This window comes from Nerophis lumbriciformis, linkage group LG05 (genome assembly GCF_033978685.3).
Source record: "Nerophis lumbriciformis linkage group LG05, RoL_Nlum_v2.1, whole genome shotgun sequence".
NCBI classification, from domain to species: domain Eukaryota; kingdom Metazoa; phylum Chordata; class Actinopteri; order Syngnathiformes; family Syngnathidae; genus Nerophis; species Nerophis lumbriciformis.
Window position 1 is genome coordinate 23425031 of NC_084552.2, and position 17575 is coordinate 23442605.

The 17575-nt window shown below is 41.5% G+C and overlaps 1 protein-coding gene across 1 annotated transcript in view; it reads left to right on the top strand.

Annotated features, from left to right (window-relative positions):
- The window catches only part of LOC133606772 (pyruvate carboxylase, mitochondrial-like), an 828781-nt gene that overhangs the window by 641358 nt on the left and 169848 nt on the right, over positions 1-17575 (top strand). The window contains exons 13-14 of the mRNA XM_061961089.2: positions 8501-8645; positions 8721-8810. Of these exons, the coding sequence (XP_061817073.1) occupies positions 8501-8645; positions 8721-8810 (235 nt within the window). The remainder of the gene's footprint in view (positions 1-8500; positions 8646-8720; positions 8811-17575) is intronic.

Here is a 17575-nt window from a genome sequence, read left to right on the forward strand (position 1 = left end):
GTATTGGCGTGACCATCTTGCACGCGTACATGCCTCAGCACATTTGAGGCTCACTAGTGAGCCGTTTTTTTGTTTGTTTGTTTTTTGTTATGTACGCTGCATTTGCTGCACCTGCTAATTGTGCCATTCCTGAGTGACTGCAGCGACCGTTTTCTCAAGTCAAGATCGTGTCCTGTCCGCCATTGCTGTGTCATTTGCTTTGCTGTGTGTCCTCTGTGTGTGTGTGTGAGACTGATCTATCTATAGACCGTCTGCATAGACACTGAGGAGGAGGATGCATTTGTGGGCTTAGAGGAGGGCGCTTTTCACCGAATATCCAGGGAGTCCTTAGGGTCCGAGTCTAGTGAACCCTCTGAATAAAATGCAAGCTCGGTCACTAGCAGCAAGGTTTTTTGGTTTTTGTTTTTTTTTAAAAACGACTTTGTGGCTTACACGGAAGGACACATTTGGATAACTTTGACTCACATCATTAGTTTTACTCCTCTTTGTACCATGTAAATAGAACACTTTTCCACTTTGTATCAGTCCATCTTAGATGAGCTCAGGCCCAGCGAAGCCGACGGCGTTTCTGGGTGTTGTTGATAAACGGTTTTCGCCTTGCATAGGAGAGTTTTAACTTGCACTTACAGATGTAGCGACCAACTGTAGTTACTGACAGTGGGTTTCTGAAGTGTTCCTGAGCCCATGTGGTGATATCCTTTACACACTGATGTCGCTTGTTGATGCAGGACAGCCTGAGGGATCGAAGGTCACAGGCTTAGCTGCTTACATGCAGTGATTTCTCCAGATTCTCTGAACCCTTTGATGATATTACGGACCGTAGATGGTGAAATCCCTAAATTCCTTGCAATAGCTGGTTGAGAAAGGTTTTTCTTAAACTGTTCAACAATTTGCTCACGCATTTGTTGACAAAGTGGTGACCCTCGCCTCATCCTTGTTTGTGAATGACTGAGCATTTCATGGAATCTACTTTTATACCCAATCATGGCACCCACCTGTTCCCAATTTGCCTGTTCACCTGTGGGATGTTCCAAATAAGTGTTTGATGAGCATTCCTCAACTTTATCAGTATTTATTGCCACCTTTCCCAACTTCTTTGTCACGTGTTGCTGGCATCAAATTCTAAAGTTAATGATTATTTGCAAAAAAAAAAATATGTTTATCAGTTTGAACATCAAATATGTTGTCTTTGTAGCATATTCAACTGAATATGGGTTGAAAATGATTTGCAAATCATTGTATTCCGTTTATATTCACCTGCCGAAAATGCATAATAAAGAAGGAAAAAAACATATATAAGTCACACTGGAGTATAAGTCGCATTTTTTGGGGAAATGTATTTGATAAAACCCAACACCAAGAATAGACATCTGGAAGGCAATTTAAAATAAATAAAGAATAGTACAGTACATATTCTGTACAATTGATCACTAAATGGTAACACCCGAATAAGTTTTTCAACTTGTTTAAGTCGGGGTCCACGTTAACCAATTCATGGCAATTTGCTGGATCTGCTTATCACTCAGTTTCTAAAAACTTGTTAGTCATGCTACTTATATTCAGGCTAAAAAATGTAAGGTCCTAGTTCCAATGTAGTTGTCGTTGGCTGTCATGAAGTCTGTCGTGATTAGTAGTAGTTGTTTATGGAAAGAAATAGCAAACGTGAAATGACCTAAATACTCAAATATTACATGTTCCGTATTTTTTGGAGTATAACTCGCTCCGGAGTATAAGTCGCAGCGGCCGAAAATGCATAATAAAAAAAGAAAACATTTTTTATAAGTCACACTGGAGTATAAGTCGCATTCTTTAGGGAAATGCATTTGATAAAACCCAACACCAATAATAGACATCTGGAAGGCAATTTAAAATAAATAAAGAATGGTGAACAACGGGCTGAATAAGTGTACGTTATATGAGGCATAAATAACCAACTGAGAACGTGCCTGGTATGTTAACGTAACATATTATGGTAAGAGTCATTCAAATAACTATAACATATAGAACATGCTATACGTTTACCAAACAATCTGTCACTCCTAATTCTGTTTTTGTTTACTTTGTAGCCAGTTCGGTTTTACTTTTGTTCCGCATAGCCTTCCCTAAGCTTCAATGCCTTTTCTTAGGGGCACTCACCTTTTGTTTATTTTTGGTTTAAGCATAAGACACCTTTTTACCTGCATTTACAAAGCAATTAGCTACCGGCTGCCACCTACTGATATGGAAGAGTATTACACGGTTACTCTGCCGAGCTCTAGACACTCAACAACAACACATCATTTGCAGACTATAATTACTGGTTTGCAAAACATTTTTTTAACCCAAATATGTCAAATTAGATCATCTCCCACGGCACACCAGACTGTATCTCACGGCACACTAGTGTGCTGCGGCACAGTGGTTGAAAAACACTGCTTTGGAAGACCCTGGCCCGAAGACCGGAGGCTGCGCCCTGAAGAGTAGGGGCATAGCAAGTCATTGATGTACTGAGGGGCCCCACCATGCAACGCACGGAATGTCAGGACTAAAATCTTCAACTCAATGCGGAATTTAATTGGAAGCCAATGAAGACTGGATATATCTTAGCACAGAACATACTAAGATATTAGTGTCCTTCTGTACCGTAGCGAAAAATCTGATTACGAATACCATATTTTTTGGACTATAAGTTACAGTTTTTTTCATAGTTTGGCCGGGCTCCAGTGCGACTTATATATGTTTTTTTCCTTCTTTATTTTGCATTTTCGGCAGGTGCGACTTATACTCCGAAAAATACGGTACATGCACCGTTTCACCACTATAATTAAAAAAAGGGTAAATACATGAGGCACTAGACCTCACATCATGTCAACAGCTAGTTAGTAAGGGACAGGAAGTAGTGCATGAACAAATAGCAGGAGTCATGGCTAGGGATTGTCCTAAAGTCCTATTTTTAGGCACACTTCCCAGTGAAATGTGTAGATACTAGATACTAGTGTTGTCCCGATACCAATATTTTGGTACCGGTGACAAAATGATTTCAATACTTTTCGGTACTTTTCTAAATAAAGGGGACCACAAAAAATTGCATTAATGGCTTTATTTTAACAAAAAAATCTTACGTCAAACTTATGTTTCTTATTGCAAGTTTGTCCTTAAATAAAATAGCGAACATACAAGACAACTTGTAACTTTATTAGTAAGTAAGCAAACAAAGACTTCTAATTAGTCAGCTGACGTATGCAGTAAAAATATTGTCATTTTCCATTCTATTATTTTTTCAAAATTATGAAGGACAAGCGGTAGAAAATGAATTATTAATCTACTTGTTCATTTACTGTTAATATCTGCTTACTTTCTCTTTTAACATGTTCTATCTACACTTCTGTTAAAATGTAATAATCACTTATTCTTCTGTTGTTTGGATGCTTTACATTAGTTTTGGATGATACCACAAATTTGGGTATCAATCTGATACCAAGTAGTTACAGGATCATACATTGGTCATATTCAAAGTCCTCATGTGTCCAGGGAAATATTTCCTGACTTTATAAACATAATATAAATAAAAAAAAAACGAAAGAAGAAGTTGTGATGCAAAAAAATGTCGATGTAATCATAGTAGTATCGACTAGATACTCTCCTGTACTTGGTATCATTACAGTGGATGTCAGGTGTGGATCCACCAATGGCGTTTGTTTACATTGAGACGCCGGTGAGCTACGGTGTGTAGTGAAGCATGTTTAGCTATTCCTCGTCCTGCAGGGATGATACTTGTAAGAAACATACTTTATTTGTCGCCATTAAGGCGAGGATTAGTGATTTAGAAGTAGCTAAAACACTGCCGACTGAGGCTGGACTTTAGCCGCTAGCTAGCTAGCTAGCTATGTCTTAAAGCACCTCTTCCTGAGGGCGTTTCAGTGTTATAACTTCACCTTTATCTTTGGTTTTTAAGCCAAAAAGCGTCTGTTCTCCCTTTTCTGTCTAGGGAAGGGGTCGGCAACCCGCAACTCCAGAGCCGCATGCGGCTCTTTAGCGCCGCCCTAGTGGCTCTCTGGAGCTTTTTCAAAAAATGTATGAAAAATGGAAAAAGATGAGGGGAAAAAAATATATTTTTGTTTTAATATGGTTTCTGTAGGAGGACAAACATGACACAAACCTCCCTAATTGTTACAAAGCACACTGTTTATATTAAACATGCTTCACTGATTCGAGTATTTGGCGAGCGCCGTTTTGTCCTACTAATTTTGGCGGTCCTTGAACTCACCGTAGTTTGTTTACATGTATAACTTTCTCCGACTTTCTAGGACGTGTTTTATGCCACTTCTTTTTCTGTCTCATTTTGTCCACCAAACTTTTAAGGTTGTGCATGAAAGGTGAGTTTTGTTGATGTTATTGACTTGTGTGGAGTGCTAATCAGACATATTTGGTCACCGCATGACTGCAAGCTAATCGATGCTAACATGCTATTTAGGCTAGCTATATGTACATATTGCATCATTATGCCTCATTTGTAGCTATATTTGAGGTCATTTAGTTTCATTTAAGTCCTCTTAATTCCATGACACACTATCTGTATGTAATATGGCTTTTAATTTTTTGCGGCTCCAGACAGATTTGTTTTTGTATTTTTGGTCCATTATGGCTCTTTCAACATTTTGGGTTGCCGACCCCTGGTCTAGAGCAGTGGTTCTTAACCTTGTTGGAGGTACCGAACCCCACCAGTTTCATATGCGCATTTTTTTTTTTTCAAATCCAAGACAAAGTTCTATGTTTTTTTTACTGGTGCACAAAATGAACCGTGCATGAACATCACCTTGTTCAAAGAACAAAACCAACACAGTGCATGAACTCACAACAAATTACACACCTGCAAATCAGATGGAAAATTAGAGGGAACATTGTTTGGGGGTATCCATAATACACCGATAGGGAGAAGTTTTTATTACACGATGTGTTTTGACAGCGGAGGCTCCACCGAACCCCCGAGGCCGACTCACCGAACCCCTAGGGTTCGATCGAACCCAGGTTCAGAACCACTGGTCTACACACTGTGTCTGCTTGTAAGTACTCCGTGATTGTGCGCTGCTGAACATGCTCCTCTGCTGGTAAACCAGCGATGTCATGACGTGACGAAGACAGGGGGGCGGGGGTGTGGCGGACCGGTACTTTTCAGAGGCGGTATAGTACCGAATATGATTCATTAGTATCACGGTACTATACTAATACCGGTATACCGTACAACCGTACAAGATACACTAAGTCAGGAGTCGGCAACCTTTACCACTCAAAGAGCCATTTTGACCCGTTTCACAAATTTAAGAAAACAATGGGAGCCACAAAACTCTTCTGAAATTTTAAATGAAATAACACTGCATACATAGTTGTTTTTTTTGCTTTGTGCTATGTATAAACCAGACACCTGGCCCACGAGACTTTGATTTGCGGTCCGCACCTTAATATGAAAATGTTTTGTTAGGGCGGCCCGCGAGTTTTATATGAATGGCGCTAGACACCCTCCCGATTTTTCCGGGAGACTCCCGAAATTCAGGGCAACTATTCTATCGGATGTCTGCTGATTTTCACCCAAACAACAATAATAAGGGCATGCCGTGATGGCACTGCCTTTAGCGCCTTCTACAGCCTGTACTAACAGCATGCCAGCCCAGTTACATGTTGTATGCGGCTTCTGCAGACGCACATGAGTGACTGCAAGGCATATTTGTTCAACAGCCATACAGGTCACACTGAGGGTGGCCGTATAAAACAACTTTAACACTCTCACTAATATACGCCACACTGTGAACCCACACCAAACAAGAATGACAAACACATTTCGGGAGAACATCCGCACCGTAACACAACATAAACACAACAGGACAAATACCCAGAATCCGATGCATCCCTAACTCTTCCGGGCTACATTATACACCACCGCTACCATGGTTCAGTGGAGATGAAGATTGGGGCTCCAATCTGGAACTATCAATGCTGCACTCTACATTCTAACCGTTGCACTTCATAGTTGCACTCCCAAAAAGAAACCTTGTAAACTCTTAACCAATGGAACCCGTTTGTGTCATTGCGCCTGTGACTGGTTGATGAATGTCGACATAAGTGGTTGTCGACATAGCCAAAACCAAAACTAACTATTGCTTGCAGATATAATTGTGACATTCACCAGAGACATAAAGTTGTTTGTTTAAAGCAGTTTGTTGACATCATTGGCCTTTATTGGTGCATATTATTCATTTGCAAGAAGAAGAGGTTCTAAGTGTGGGGTGAGTTTTCTGGAGACGCCACTGAGAGGCTGATTTGTGCACAGCCATTTTCCCTTATCGTCATTCCACCGACATTACAATATTTTATACTCTTAATCAAAACGATAATTTTGTTGTATGTCTTGACTGAAACTGCAATAAAGCTTTCACACGTGTAAATATTTCTTAAACCAAGTTAATACTGGCATGCTTTTCCGCTGAAACTTTTTTGGCACTGAACAAGTAGTCACTGTGAGCAGCTCTTAAAGGCCTACTGAAATGCGATTTTCTTATTTAAACGGGGATAGCAGGTCCATTCTATGTGTCATACTTGATCATTTCGCGATATTGCCATATTTTTGCTGAAAGGATTTAGTAGAGAACATCGACGATAAAGTTCGCAACTTTTGGTCGCTGATAAAAAAGCCTTGCCTGTACCGGAAGTAGCAGACGATATGCGCGTGACGTCACAGGTTGTGGAGCTCCTCACATCTGCACATTGTTTACAATCATGGCCACCAGCAGCGAGAGCGATTCGGACTGAGAAAATGACGATTTCCCCATTAATTTGAGCGAGGATGAAAGATTTGTGGATGAGGAAAGTGAGAGTGAAGGACTAGAGGGCAGTGGGAGCGATTCAGATAGAGAAGATACTGTGAGAGGCGGGTGGGACCTGATATTCAGCTGGGAATGACTAAAACAGTAAATAAACACAAGACATATATATACTCTATTAACCACAACACAACCAGGCTTATATTTAATATGCCACAAATTAATCCCGCATAACAAACACCTCCCCCCTCTCGTCCATACAACCCGCCAATACAACTCAAACACCTGCACAACACACTCAATCCCACAGCCCAAAGTACCGTTCACCTCCCCAAAGTTCATACAGCACATATATTTCCCCAAAGTCCCCAAAGTTACGTACGTGACATGCACATAGCAGCACGCACGTACGGGCAAGCGATCAAATGTTTGGAAGCCGCAGCTGCATGCGTACTCACGGTACCGTGTCTGCGCATCCAACTCAAAGTCCTCCTGGTAAGAGTCTCTGTTGTCCCAGTTCTCCACAAGCCAATGGTAAAGCTTGACTGTCATCTTTCGGGAATGTAAACAATGAAACACCGGCTGTGTTATCCGGCACAACAGTCAGGGGTTGCATTCTACGGCGGGGGTGCGTTATCCGGCACAACACCTGCCGCAATACACCGCTTCCCACCTCCAGCTTTCTTCTTTGCTGTCTCCATTGTTCGTTGAACAAATTGCAAAAGATTCACCAACACAGATGTCCAGAATACTGTGGAATTTTGCGATGAAAACAGACGACTTAATAGCTGGCCACCATGCTGTCCCAAAATGTCCTCTACAATCCGTGAAGTCACGCGCAGACGTCATCATACCGAGACGTTTACAGCAGGATATTTTGCGTGAAATTTAAAATTGCACTTTAGTAAGCTAACCCGGCCGTATTGGCATGTGTTGCAATGTTAAGATTTCATCATTGATGTATAAACTATCAGACTGCGTGGTCGGTAGTAGTGGGTTTCAGTAGGCCTTTAGTGCTGTGTAATCAGACAGTAGTAGGTTTTGTACGCCGTGACAATGAGGAATATTGTAAGCACGTCCACATAAATGGACCAATTTTTTTCATATACAGTATATGACCCTTTGGGGGGCAGCACGGTGGAAGAGGGGTTAGTGCATCTGCCTCACAATACGAAGGTCCTGAGTAGTCTTGGGTTCAATCCCGGGCTCGGGATCTTTCTGTGTGGAGTTTGCATGTTCTCCTCGTGACTGCGTGGGTTCCATCCGGGTACTCCGGCTTCCTCCCACCTCCAAAGACATGCACCTGGGGATAGGTTGATTGGCAACACTAAATTGGCCCTAGTGTGTGGATGTGAGTGTGAATGTTGTCTGTCTATCTGTGTTGGCCCTGCGATGAGGTAACGACTTGTCCAGGGTGTACCCCGCCTTCCGCTCGATTGTAGCTGAGATAGGCTCCACCGCCCCCCGCGACCCCAAAGGGAATAAGCGGTAGAAAATGGATGGATGGATGACCCTTTGGGTCTCAAACTGCGGTCGACTAAGTTATTGTATTCATTTTAAAATCATCAAGGCATTTTCCCCAAAAGCAGTGTAGCTTTGTGTTTGGCTTTTTCTTCCCTTAAGCAAAACGAGCGGACCCGTGACTCTGGCATAGCGCTCTGAAGCCATTTAGTCTCACATGTGCCTTTCTTCCTCTCCACCCGCAGACCAACATCCCCTTCCTCCAGAATGTATTCTCCAACCATCAGTTTCTCCACTCCACCGTGGACACGCAGTTCATCGACGAGAACCAGGAACTGTTCAACCTCAAGCCTACGCAGAACCGAGCCCAGAAGCTGCTGCACTATCTCGGTGAGACCGCGGACCAGCTAACCTCGTCCTCTCATGTTCCATGATTAAAGTGGCCTACTGTGTTCTAACGTGCAGGTCATGTGATGGTAAACGGACCAACCACGCCCATCCCAGTGAAGGCCAAACCGTCCTCTATTGACCCTGTCATCCCCCCCGTGACCATGGGTACGTATCATCACCTTTATAACAATGTGTACAAAATACATATTAAAAATTTTGTAACAAAACAGGTCAGTTAGAATAATACATGATGTTGGATATAGACAACATTCAAACCGTTTATTCATTGAATCGAAAATACTGAAATTCCACGACATAGTGAAGTTGCAAACAGCTAAAATTATGCACAAAGCAAACTATAATCCGCTACCCAAGAATATACAACAATTATTTTCAATAATTTAGGATATATATATATATATATATATATATATATTTATATATATATATATATATATATATGTATTTATTTATATATATATATATATATATATATATATATATATATACATACACACACATACACAATACATTACACGCCTTCTCATTCAGTGCGTTTTCTTTATTTTCATGACTATTTACATCAGGGGTGTCAAACTCATTTTAGATCGGGGGCCACATGGAGAAAAATCTACTCCCAAGTGGGCCGGACTGGTAAAATCACGGCAAGATAACGTAAAAATAAAGACAACTTCCGATTGTTTTCTTTTTCTAAAAATAGAACAAGCACATTCTGAAAATGTGCAAATCATAATGTTGTTAGGTTTTTCTACACTTACATGTTGCGGTTAATCTTATTCTATCTTTATTTGTCGTTATTTATATTTTCTGAATAAATGATGTGATAATGTTCATCAGTCAACTCATCGGTGTTAATTTTCAATCTGTCAAGATAAAAAAATTATATCGAAATCAAATTACAGTGTTATTTATGTAGTTTAATCATTTTCCTCGACTGGTGTACGTCATGTGGTTTATTTCGTACATATGTAGCATCATCTACAACGATAGAAATAATTGCCATTGCGACATCCAGTGGACACATTTAGAACAGCAGTTTCTTTCATTCAGAAATTTCAGGATAATTGTTATACTTGGCAAACTCATCCCGTGGGCCAGATAAAACCTGTTCGCGGGCCTGATCCGGCCCTCGGGCCATACGTTTGACACCTTGTTTTACATTGTAGATTGTCACTGAAGGCATCAAAACTATGAATGAACACATGTGGAGTTATGTACTTACCAAAAAAAAGGGGAAATAACTAAAAACATGTTTTATATTCTAGTTTCTTCAAAATAGCCACCCTTTGCTCTGATTACTGTTTCGCACACTCTTGGTATTCTCTCGATTAGCTTCAAGAGGTAGTCACCTGAAATGGTTTTCACTTCACAGGTGTGCTTGAATTTATATTATGTTTATAAACTCAAGAAATATGTCCCTGGACACATGAGGACTTTGAATATGACCAATGTATGATCCTGTAACGACTTGGTATCGGATTGATACCCAAATGTGTGGTATCATCCAAAACTAAGGTAAAGTATCAATAAGCGATTATTACATTTTAACACAAGTGTAGATATAACATGTTAAAAGAGAAAGTAAGCAGATATTAACAGTAAATGAACAGGTAGATTAATAATCAATTTTTACAGTTTGTCCCTCATAATGTTGACAAAATAATAGAATGAGAAATGACACAATATGTTACTGCATATGTCAGCAGACTAATTAGGAGCCTTTGTTTGCTTACTTACTACTAAAAGACAAGTTGTCTTGTATGTTCACTATTTTATTTAAGGACAAACTTGCAATATGAAACTTAGACTTAGACTTAGACTACCTTTATTGATCCACAAGGGAAATTGTTCCACACAGTAGCTCAGTTACAAATGATGGAAAGTGTAAGGATGGAAAGGACAATGCAGGTATAAAATAGGCTAAAAATGTACTGTAGTAGCAATATAAAATATAACATATATGTGATATTTACATATGTTCAGTATATGATATATACTGCTATATTATATTATATGTGTATTTCATATATATATATATATATATATATATATATATATATATATAAGATGATTTTTTGTTCAAATAAAGCCAATAATCCCCAATAATCCCTTTATTTAGAAAAGTATCGAAAAGTATGGAAATTCACAGTGTGGCACATATTTCTAACAGTGATAAAGTTGTTTATACGGCCACCCTCGGTGTAACCTGTATTGCTGTTGATCAAGTTTGCGTTGCATTCACGTGTGTGTGCGTACAGAAGCCGCACATATCTTGCGACTGGGCCGGCACGTTGTTAGAATGGATGAAAAGCGGACGTGACGATAGCTCGTAGAGGACGTTAAAGGCAGTGCCTTTAAGGCACGCCTCCAAGACTGTGGTCCGGGAAGGACTACGAGATATAATGACTGATGAACACCTTCGTTCGATAATGAAGGTTGCCTCAGCTCAAAGCCTGAGCCCCGACATTAATGAACTAGCATCCAAGAAAAGATGGCAGGTATCTGGCTTGGGCACATCAGATTAGATCAGTGTGTTGCAAACTGAGCAGTTTAAAGTCCTGAATGGTCGTTTTAGTCATTATTTTATTTTCAAATTTATTAGCCTGTGGAAAAAGTTAATGTTGATATTTACCTCAGAAGGCTGCAAATAGAAAAGAGGCATTCAATTTTTATTTAAATTGTATTTGATATGCCATTGATATTTTATTATTATTATTATTTGAAACTCGATTTTGCATGTCACTATAAAGTTATATAAGCCTTGCTTGTTCAATATTCAATGCAAAACTTGTTTGGGTCCCTATCAAAAAGGTTCATTTGTTCAACCTTGGCCCGCGGCTTTGTTCAGTTTTAAATGTTGGCCCACTCTGTATTTGAGTTTGACACCCCTGTGTTAGTACATCTGCCTCACAATACGAAGGTCCTGAGTAGTCCTGAGTTCAAGGGACCTTTCTGTGTGGAGTTTGCATGTTCTCCCCGTGACTGTGTGGGTTCAGTCCGGGTACTCCGGCTTCCTCCCACCTCCAAAGACATGCACCTGTGGATAGGTTGATTGGCAACACTAAATTGGGCCTAGTGTGTGAATGTGAGTGTGAATGTTGTCTGTCTATCTGTGTTGGCCCTGCGATGAGGTGGCGACTTGTCCAGGGTGTACGCCGCCTTCCGCCCGATTGTAGCTGAGATAGGCTCCAGCGACCCCAAAGGGAATAAGCGGTAGAAAATGGATGGATGTTGTATGCATGCATGTTCCAAATCAACTCAAACTCAACTAAAAAAAAAAAGTATTCTACACAGAGGATGGGTTTCAAATCCCCTTAAGGCCCGCTGTGCTAAAATGGTGTACACTTGTGGAACCTCAAGGCACTTTGGATAAAAGCTCTGTCTGAAAGACAAATCAGCTGTCCAACAGCCGGATAGCTTTAGGCAAAAAAAGCCTCCCTAAAAGGCTCCGTTTAACGCCCGCAGAGGGAATGTTTGTGACCTGGGACGCTCCGCTGAGCGGTGAGTAGACTAAAGCAGGGAGAGGGTGCCAATTTGTGAGGCCCAATGTTCTCAGCGAATCCTGCAGGACAAACTTAACGGCTAATATTGAGCGCGTTTCGCCACATAGAAGCTCAGAGTCAGGCTCTTTAGCCCAAATGCACATAGCATCGATTAAATAGTCTCCCCTTCTGTCTCTTTAGAATGTGCTTTCTGTCCTTTATCGCCAACTTCTTCATGCGGCAAATTGACTAAATAAAGTGAATAGTACAGATTCAGAACCAGAATCAGAAATACTTTATTAATCCCCGAGGGGAAATTAAAGATGTTCAGCACAATCCCCTTCAAGAGCAGACCAACATTACAGGGAGACAGAACCGGATCGCTGACGGGTCTGCCAACTTCCGGCGCCCCTTACAGAAACAGTTGAGAAACAGGTGAACGCTGGGTTGGGGGGTAGAAAATAAAATATTTAGTCTAAGCCTGGGCCCCTGGAGAGGGAGCCCAGACTGAGGCCAAGGGGAAAACTCATAGCCATAGCACACATAATCATGTGTGTAAGAGGGAAACATCAAAGGACATTAAAGACATTTTAAAAGAGCAGAGCTGATGCAACCAGACATTTCTACATACATCTACCCAAGTAAAAGAAAGACAACAACAACAAAAAACATATACACTGTGGCGGCCTCTGCGGTGTTCCATGCCATCATCTGCTGGGGTGGGGGGGGGAGCATAGCCAGAGACAGGAGCAGACCCAACAAAGCAACCAAGAGAGCGGACTCCACATTCGGCCGCTCACCAACTCTCGGCCAGTGTCCAGTCTGCATGGATGAGCGAGGATGCGTCTAAGGAGACCCGATACCTGCTCACTCGGCCAAGACACTGTGAAGCTTGTCCGTCCCGGCGCTCAGCGCCAGCTCCGCAGCCCTGTCTCTTCGTCCGTGTCTCCTCCAATCTCTCCAAACGGACTCTTGTGTGGCAGAGACCCAGCAGTTGGTCGCTATGGCCAAAAGGTCTAGAAGTTCAAAAAGAAGCACCGCAGAAGTCACAAAAGTTAATTAATCAATCAATGTTTACTTATATAGCCCTAAATCACGAGTGTCTCAAAGGGCTGCACAAGCCACAACGGCTCAGATCCCACATCAGGGCAAGAAAAAACTCAACCCAGTGGGATGACAATGAGAAACCTGTGGGTGACCCCCCTTCTAGGGAAGACCGGTGCAATGGACGTCGAGTGGATCTAGCATAATATCGTGAAAGTCCAGTCCATAGTGGATCTAACATAATAGTGAGAGTTCAGTCCATAGTGGATCTAACATAATAGTGAGAGTTCAGTCCATAGTGGGGCCAGTAGGAGACCATCCCGAGCGGAGACAGGTCAACAGCGCAGAGATGTCCCCAACCGATGCACAGGCGAGCGGTCCACCCCTTAGGGGGAAACCGGTACAATGGACGTCGAGTGGATCTAGCATAATATTGTGAGAGTCCAGTCCATAGTGGATCTGACATAATAGTGTGTTAGCTAATGGAGTCCGACAACTAAAGGGCATGCAGAGTGGAATGGAGTGGAATAGAATAGAGCTGAATTGTTGAATAATTATGCGTTTTCCCCGTGTCCTCAACTTGTCCACAAGCTCTGGCACAGGAACACCCAAAAACGAACAGGTACACACCGACTGTACGGATGCGGGCACGCAGCCAAAGCCCACTAATGAGATTTGTAGTGTGTGTAGATCCTTTCTTTCATTCATCTGAGGGATTGAGAGAGAGGAGAGCGGGATTAGGGCAGCATTATCACACCCTGCGGAGGCAGAGAGGGAGGGACGAGAGAGGAGAGCGGCGTGATGAAAGCAGGACGAGAGAGTGTTTGGTCAGGTGTGCATTTTAATCTCCCCTGCATACACAGGCAATCATCTGCCAGCTGGGGAGGCGAGGATAGATGAAGTGATCCGGTGCTGTGTACGCATGCACCTCCAAAACCCTCAAATCTAAACTCCAAACATCCCAGAACAAGCTAGTCAGATTACTTCTAGACCTCCACCCCAGATCAAACCTCCCTCCAACCCACTTCTCCAAAGTGGGCTGGCTAAGGGTGGAGGACAGAGTAAAACAACTTGCACTGAGCCTGGTCTATAAAATCCGCTACACCTCCCTGATACCGAAGTACATGTCAAACTACTTCCTTAACGTAAATGACCGCCATAACCACAACACCAGGGGGAGCTCCACTAACCACGTTAAACCCAGATTCCGATCTAACAAAGGTCTTAACTCATTCTCTTTCTATGTCACATCAATGTGGAATGCACTCCCAACAGGTGTAAAAGAAAGGGCATCTCATCCTCCTTCAAAACCGCACTAAAAGAACACCTCCAGGCAACTTCAACCCTAAACTACATCCTAAACTACATACCTCTTCGGGTTGTAAATAATCAAATGTAAATAATCAAATGCAGACACTTTTTCTTATACTTTCTGATCTCTCTCTCTGTGTCCAATACTTGCTGTACATATCCTACCAAGTCAGTCCTACACTGTTTCAATGTCCATTTCTCTGATGATGCAATTGTTGATGACTGAAGTGTTGATACCAACCAAACCTAACACCCCCCCCCCCCCCCCCCCCCATCCATATCCCACACCCCGGATTGTAAATAATGTAAATAATTCAATGTATATACTCTGATGATTATCTTGTATGATGACTGTATTACGATGATAGTATATATCTGATAGTATATATCTGTATCATGAATCAATTTAAGTGGACCCCGACTTAAACAAGTTGAAAAACGTATTCGGGTGTTACCATTTAGTGGTCAATTGTACGGAATATGTACTTCACTGTGCAATCTACTAATACAAGTTTCAATCAATCAATCAATCAAGCTTGTACAGACTTCAAAGGATTCCCAGCAGCCATTGCACTGTGAGGCAGCAACACCGACTGCAAACCTTTTAAGGAATGTTTTGCACATATTTAATGGACACGCCAAAAAAAAAAAAAAAAAAAGGTGTAAATTCAAACCCCCGATGACTGCTGAGCGAAGCCGCCACGGAACAGCACCACCCTCAACAGTCCGAAACTGGCCAACGCCGGTTTTTTTTGCAGCTTTGTCTTCTACTACAGTGGTCACCAACCTTTTTCGACCGGTTTAATGTAGGCATTATTTTCACGGACCGGCCTTCCACGTGTGCCAGATAATTATAGCAAATAAGTGCATGAAAAATGAATACATGAAAAAACTCACCATAACGTTGAATTACCGTATTTTTCGGACTATAAGTCGCAGTTTTTTTCATAGTTTGCCCGGGGGTTCGACTTATACTCAGGAGCGACTTATGTGTGAAATTCTTAACACATTACCGTAAAATATCGAATAATATTATTTAGCTCATTCACGTAAGAGACTAGACGTATAAGATTCCATGGGATTTAGCGATCGGGAGTGACAGATTGTTTGGTAAACGTATAGCATGTTCTATATGTTATAGTTATTTGAATGACTCTTACCATAATATGTTACGTTAACATACCAGGCACGTTCTCAGTTGGTTATTTATGCCTCATATAACGTACACTTATTCAGCCTGTTGTTCACTATTCTTTATTTATTTTAAATTGCCTTTCAAATGTCTATTCTTGGTGTTGGGTTTTATCAAATAAATTTCCCCAAAAAATGCGACTTATACTCCAGTGCGACTTATATATGTTTTTTCCCTTCTTTATTATGCATTTTCGGCAGGTGCGACTTACACTGCGACTTATGCTCTGAAAAATACGGACGTGGGAGCCCCTGGTCTTTTCCCTTTGCAAAAAAGCTCTCCATAGACTTTTTTTTTTACTAATTTTTGCTAGTAGTCGGCTTTTTTTGGCTTTAGTATCTGTAGGTGATACATTACATTCAAGGACAAGAACATGGATATATTATAAAGCTAGAAATACTTGCCATTAGTTCCAATAGATTCCCGAGGATTTTCTATTTCCATTCTAAAAGTTATATATTCATATTTGGGCAATATTTCATACGTAGATACACTGTTAGCTTTTTTTGGTCCAGTTTTTCATGTGTAAATACATCTGATATTGCAAACTACTTGTGTAATAGGACTATGTGCAATAATACCAACACTTTAACTTACTATTTTATACCTTCAGCACAATTATTATATGCAACAATTTAGCACTTCTCCATTCCATCTGCTTTATGCACTTTAACTACTATGGTCACTTTGTTCCTGATCCACCCTGATCGTAGGTCATCAACCTGCCGCGGACTGCAGACGGAACCTAGATTTTGACTACGATTTGGCACCTTTACATTTTATATGTTTATTAAAGTGCATTGTCCCATGTAACAAAGATGTAACAAGTATAGCAAATGGCGATTTCCTATCAGGAGTTTTATGATACATCTATGAACAAGCTTATTGGTGTGTCTGTGAGACTGGCAAAAGTGAGGAAATGTGGTAGGTTATAAATTATTTAACGTCTCTGTGCGGCAAATGTGTCACGGACCGGTGCCTGGTTGGGGACCACTGTTCTACTAGATCTGGCGAATCAATCAATCAATCAATCAAAGTTTAGTTATACAGCCCTTAATCACAAGTGTCTCAAAGGGCTGCACAAGCCACAAAGACATCCTCGGCTCAGATACCACATCAGGGCAAGAAAAAACTAAACCCACTACTAGTTAGTAGTGTGGGAATCCAGTCCATAGTGGGGCCGGCAGGGGGTCATCTTGAGTGGAGACAAGTCAGCAGCGCAGAGACGTCCCCAACTGATGCACAGATGAGTGGTCCACCCCGGGTCCCGACTTTGGACCGCTAGCATGTCATCTGTGGTGACCTAATAACCTCTCCACGCAGAAGAGGGGGGCAGAGCGAAAAAGAAACGGCAGATCAACTGGTCTAGAAGGCGGGTCTATTTAAAGGCTAGAGTATACAAATGAGTTTTAAGATGGGACTTAAATGCTTCTACTGAGATAGCATCTCTAACTGTTACTGGGAGGGCATTCCAGAGTACTGGAACCCGAATAGAAAACGCTCTATTGCCTGCAGACTTTTTTTGGGCTCTGGGAATCACTAATAAGCCGGAGTTCTTTGAACACAGATTTCTTGCCGGGACATATGGTACAATACAATCAGCAAGATAGGATGGAGCTCGACCGTTTAGTATTTTATACGCAAGAAGTAAAACCTCAAAGTCACATCTGAAGTGCACAGGAAGCCAGTGCAGGTGAGCCAGTGTAGGTATATACACTATATTGCCAAAAGTATTTGGTCACCTGCCTTGACTCACATATGAACTTGAAGTGCCATCCCATTCCTAACCCATAGGGTTCAATATGATGTCGGTCCACTTTTTCAGCTATTACAGCTTCAACTCTTCTGGGAAGGCTGTCCACAGGGTTGCGGAGTGTGTT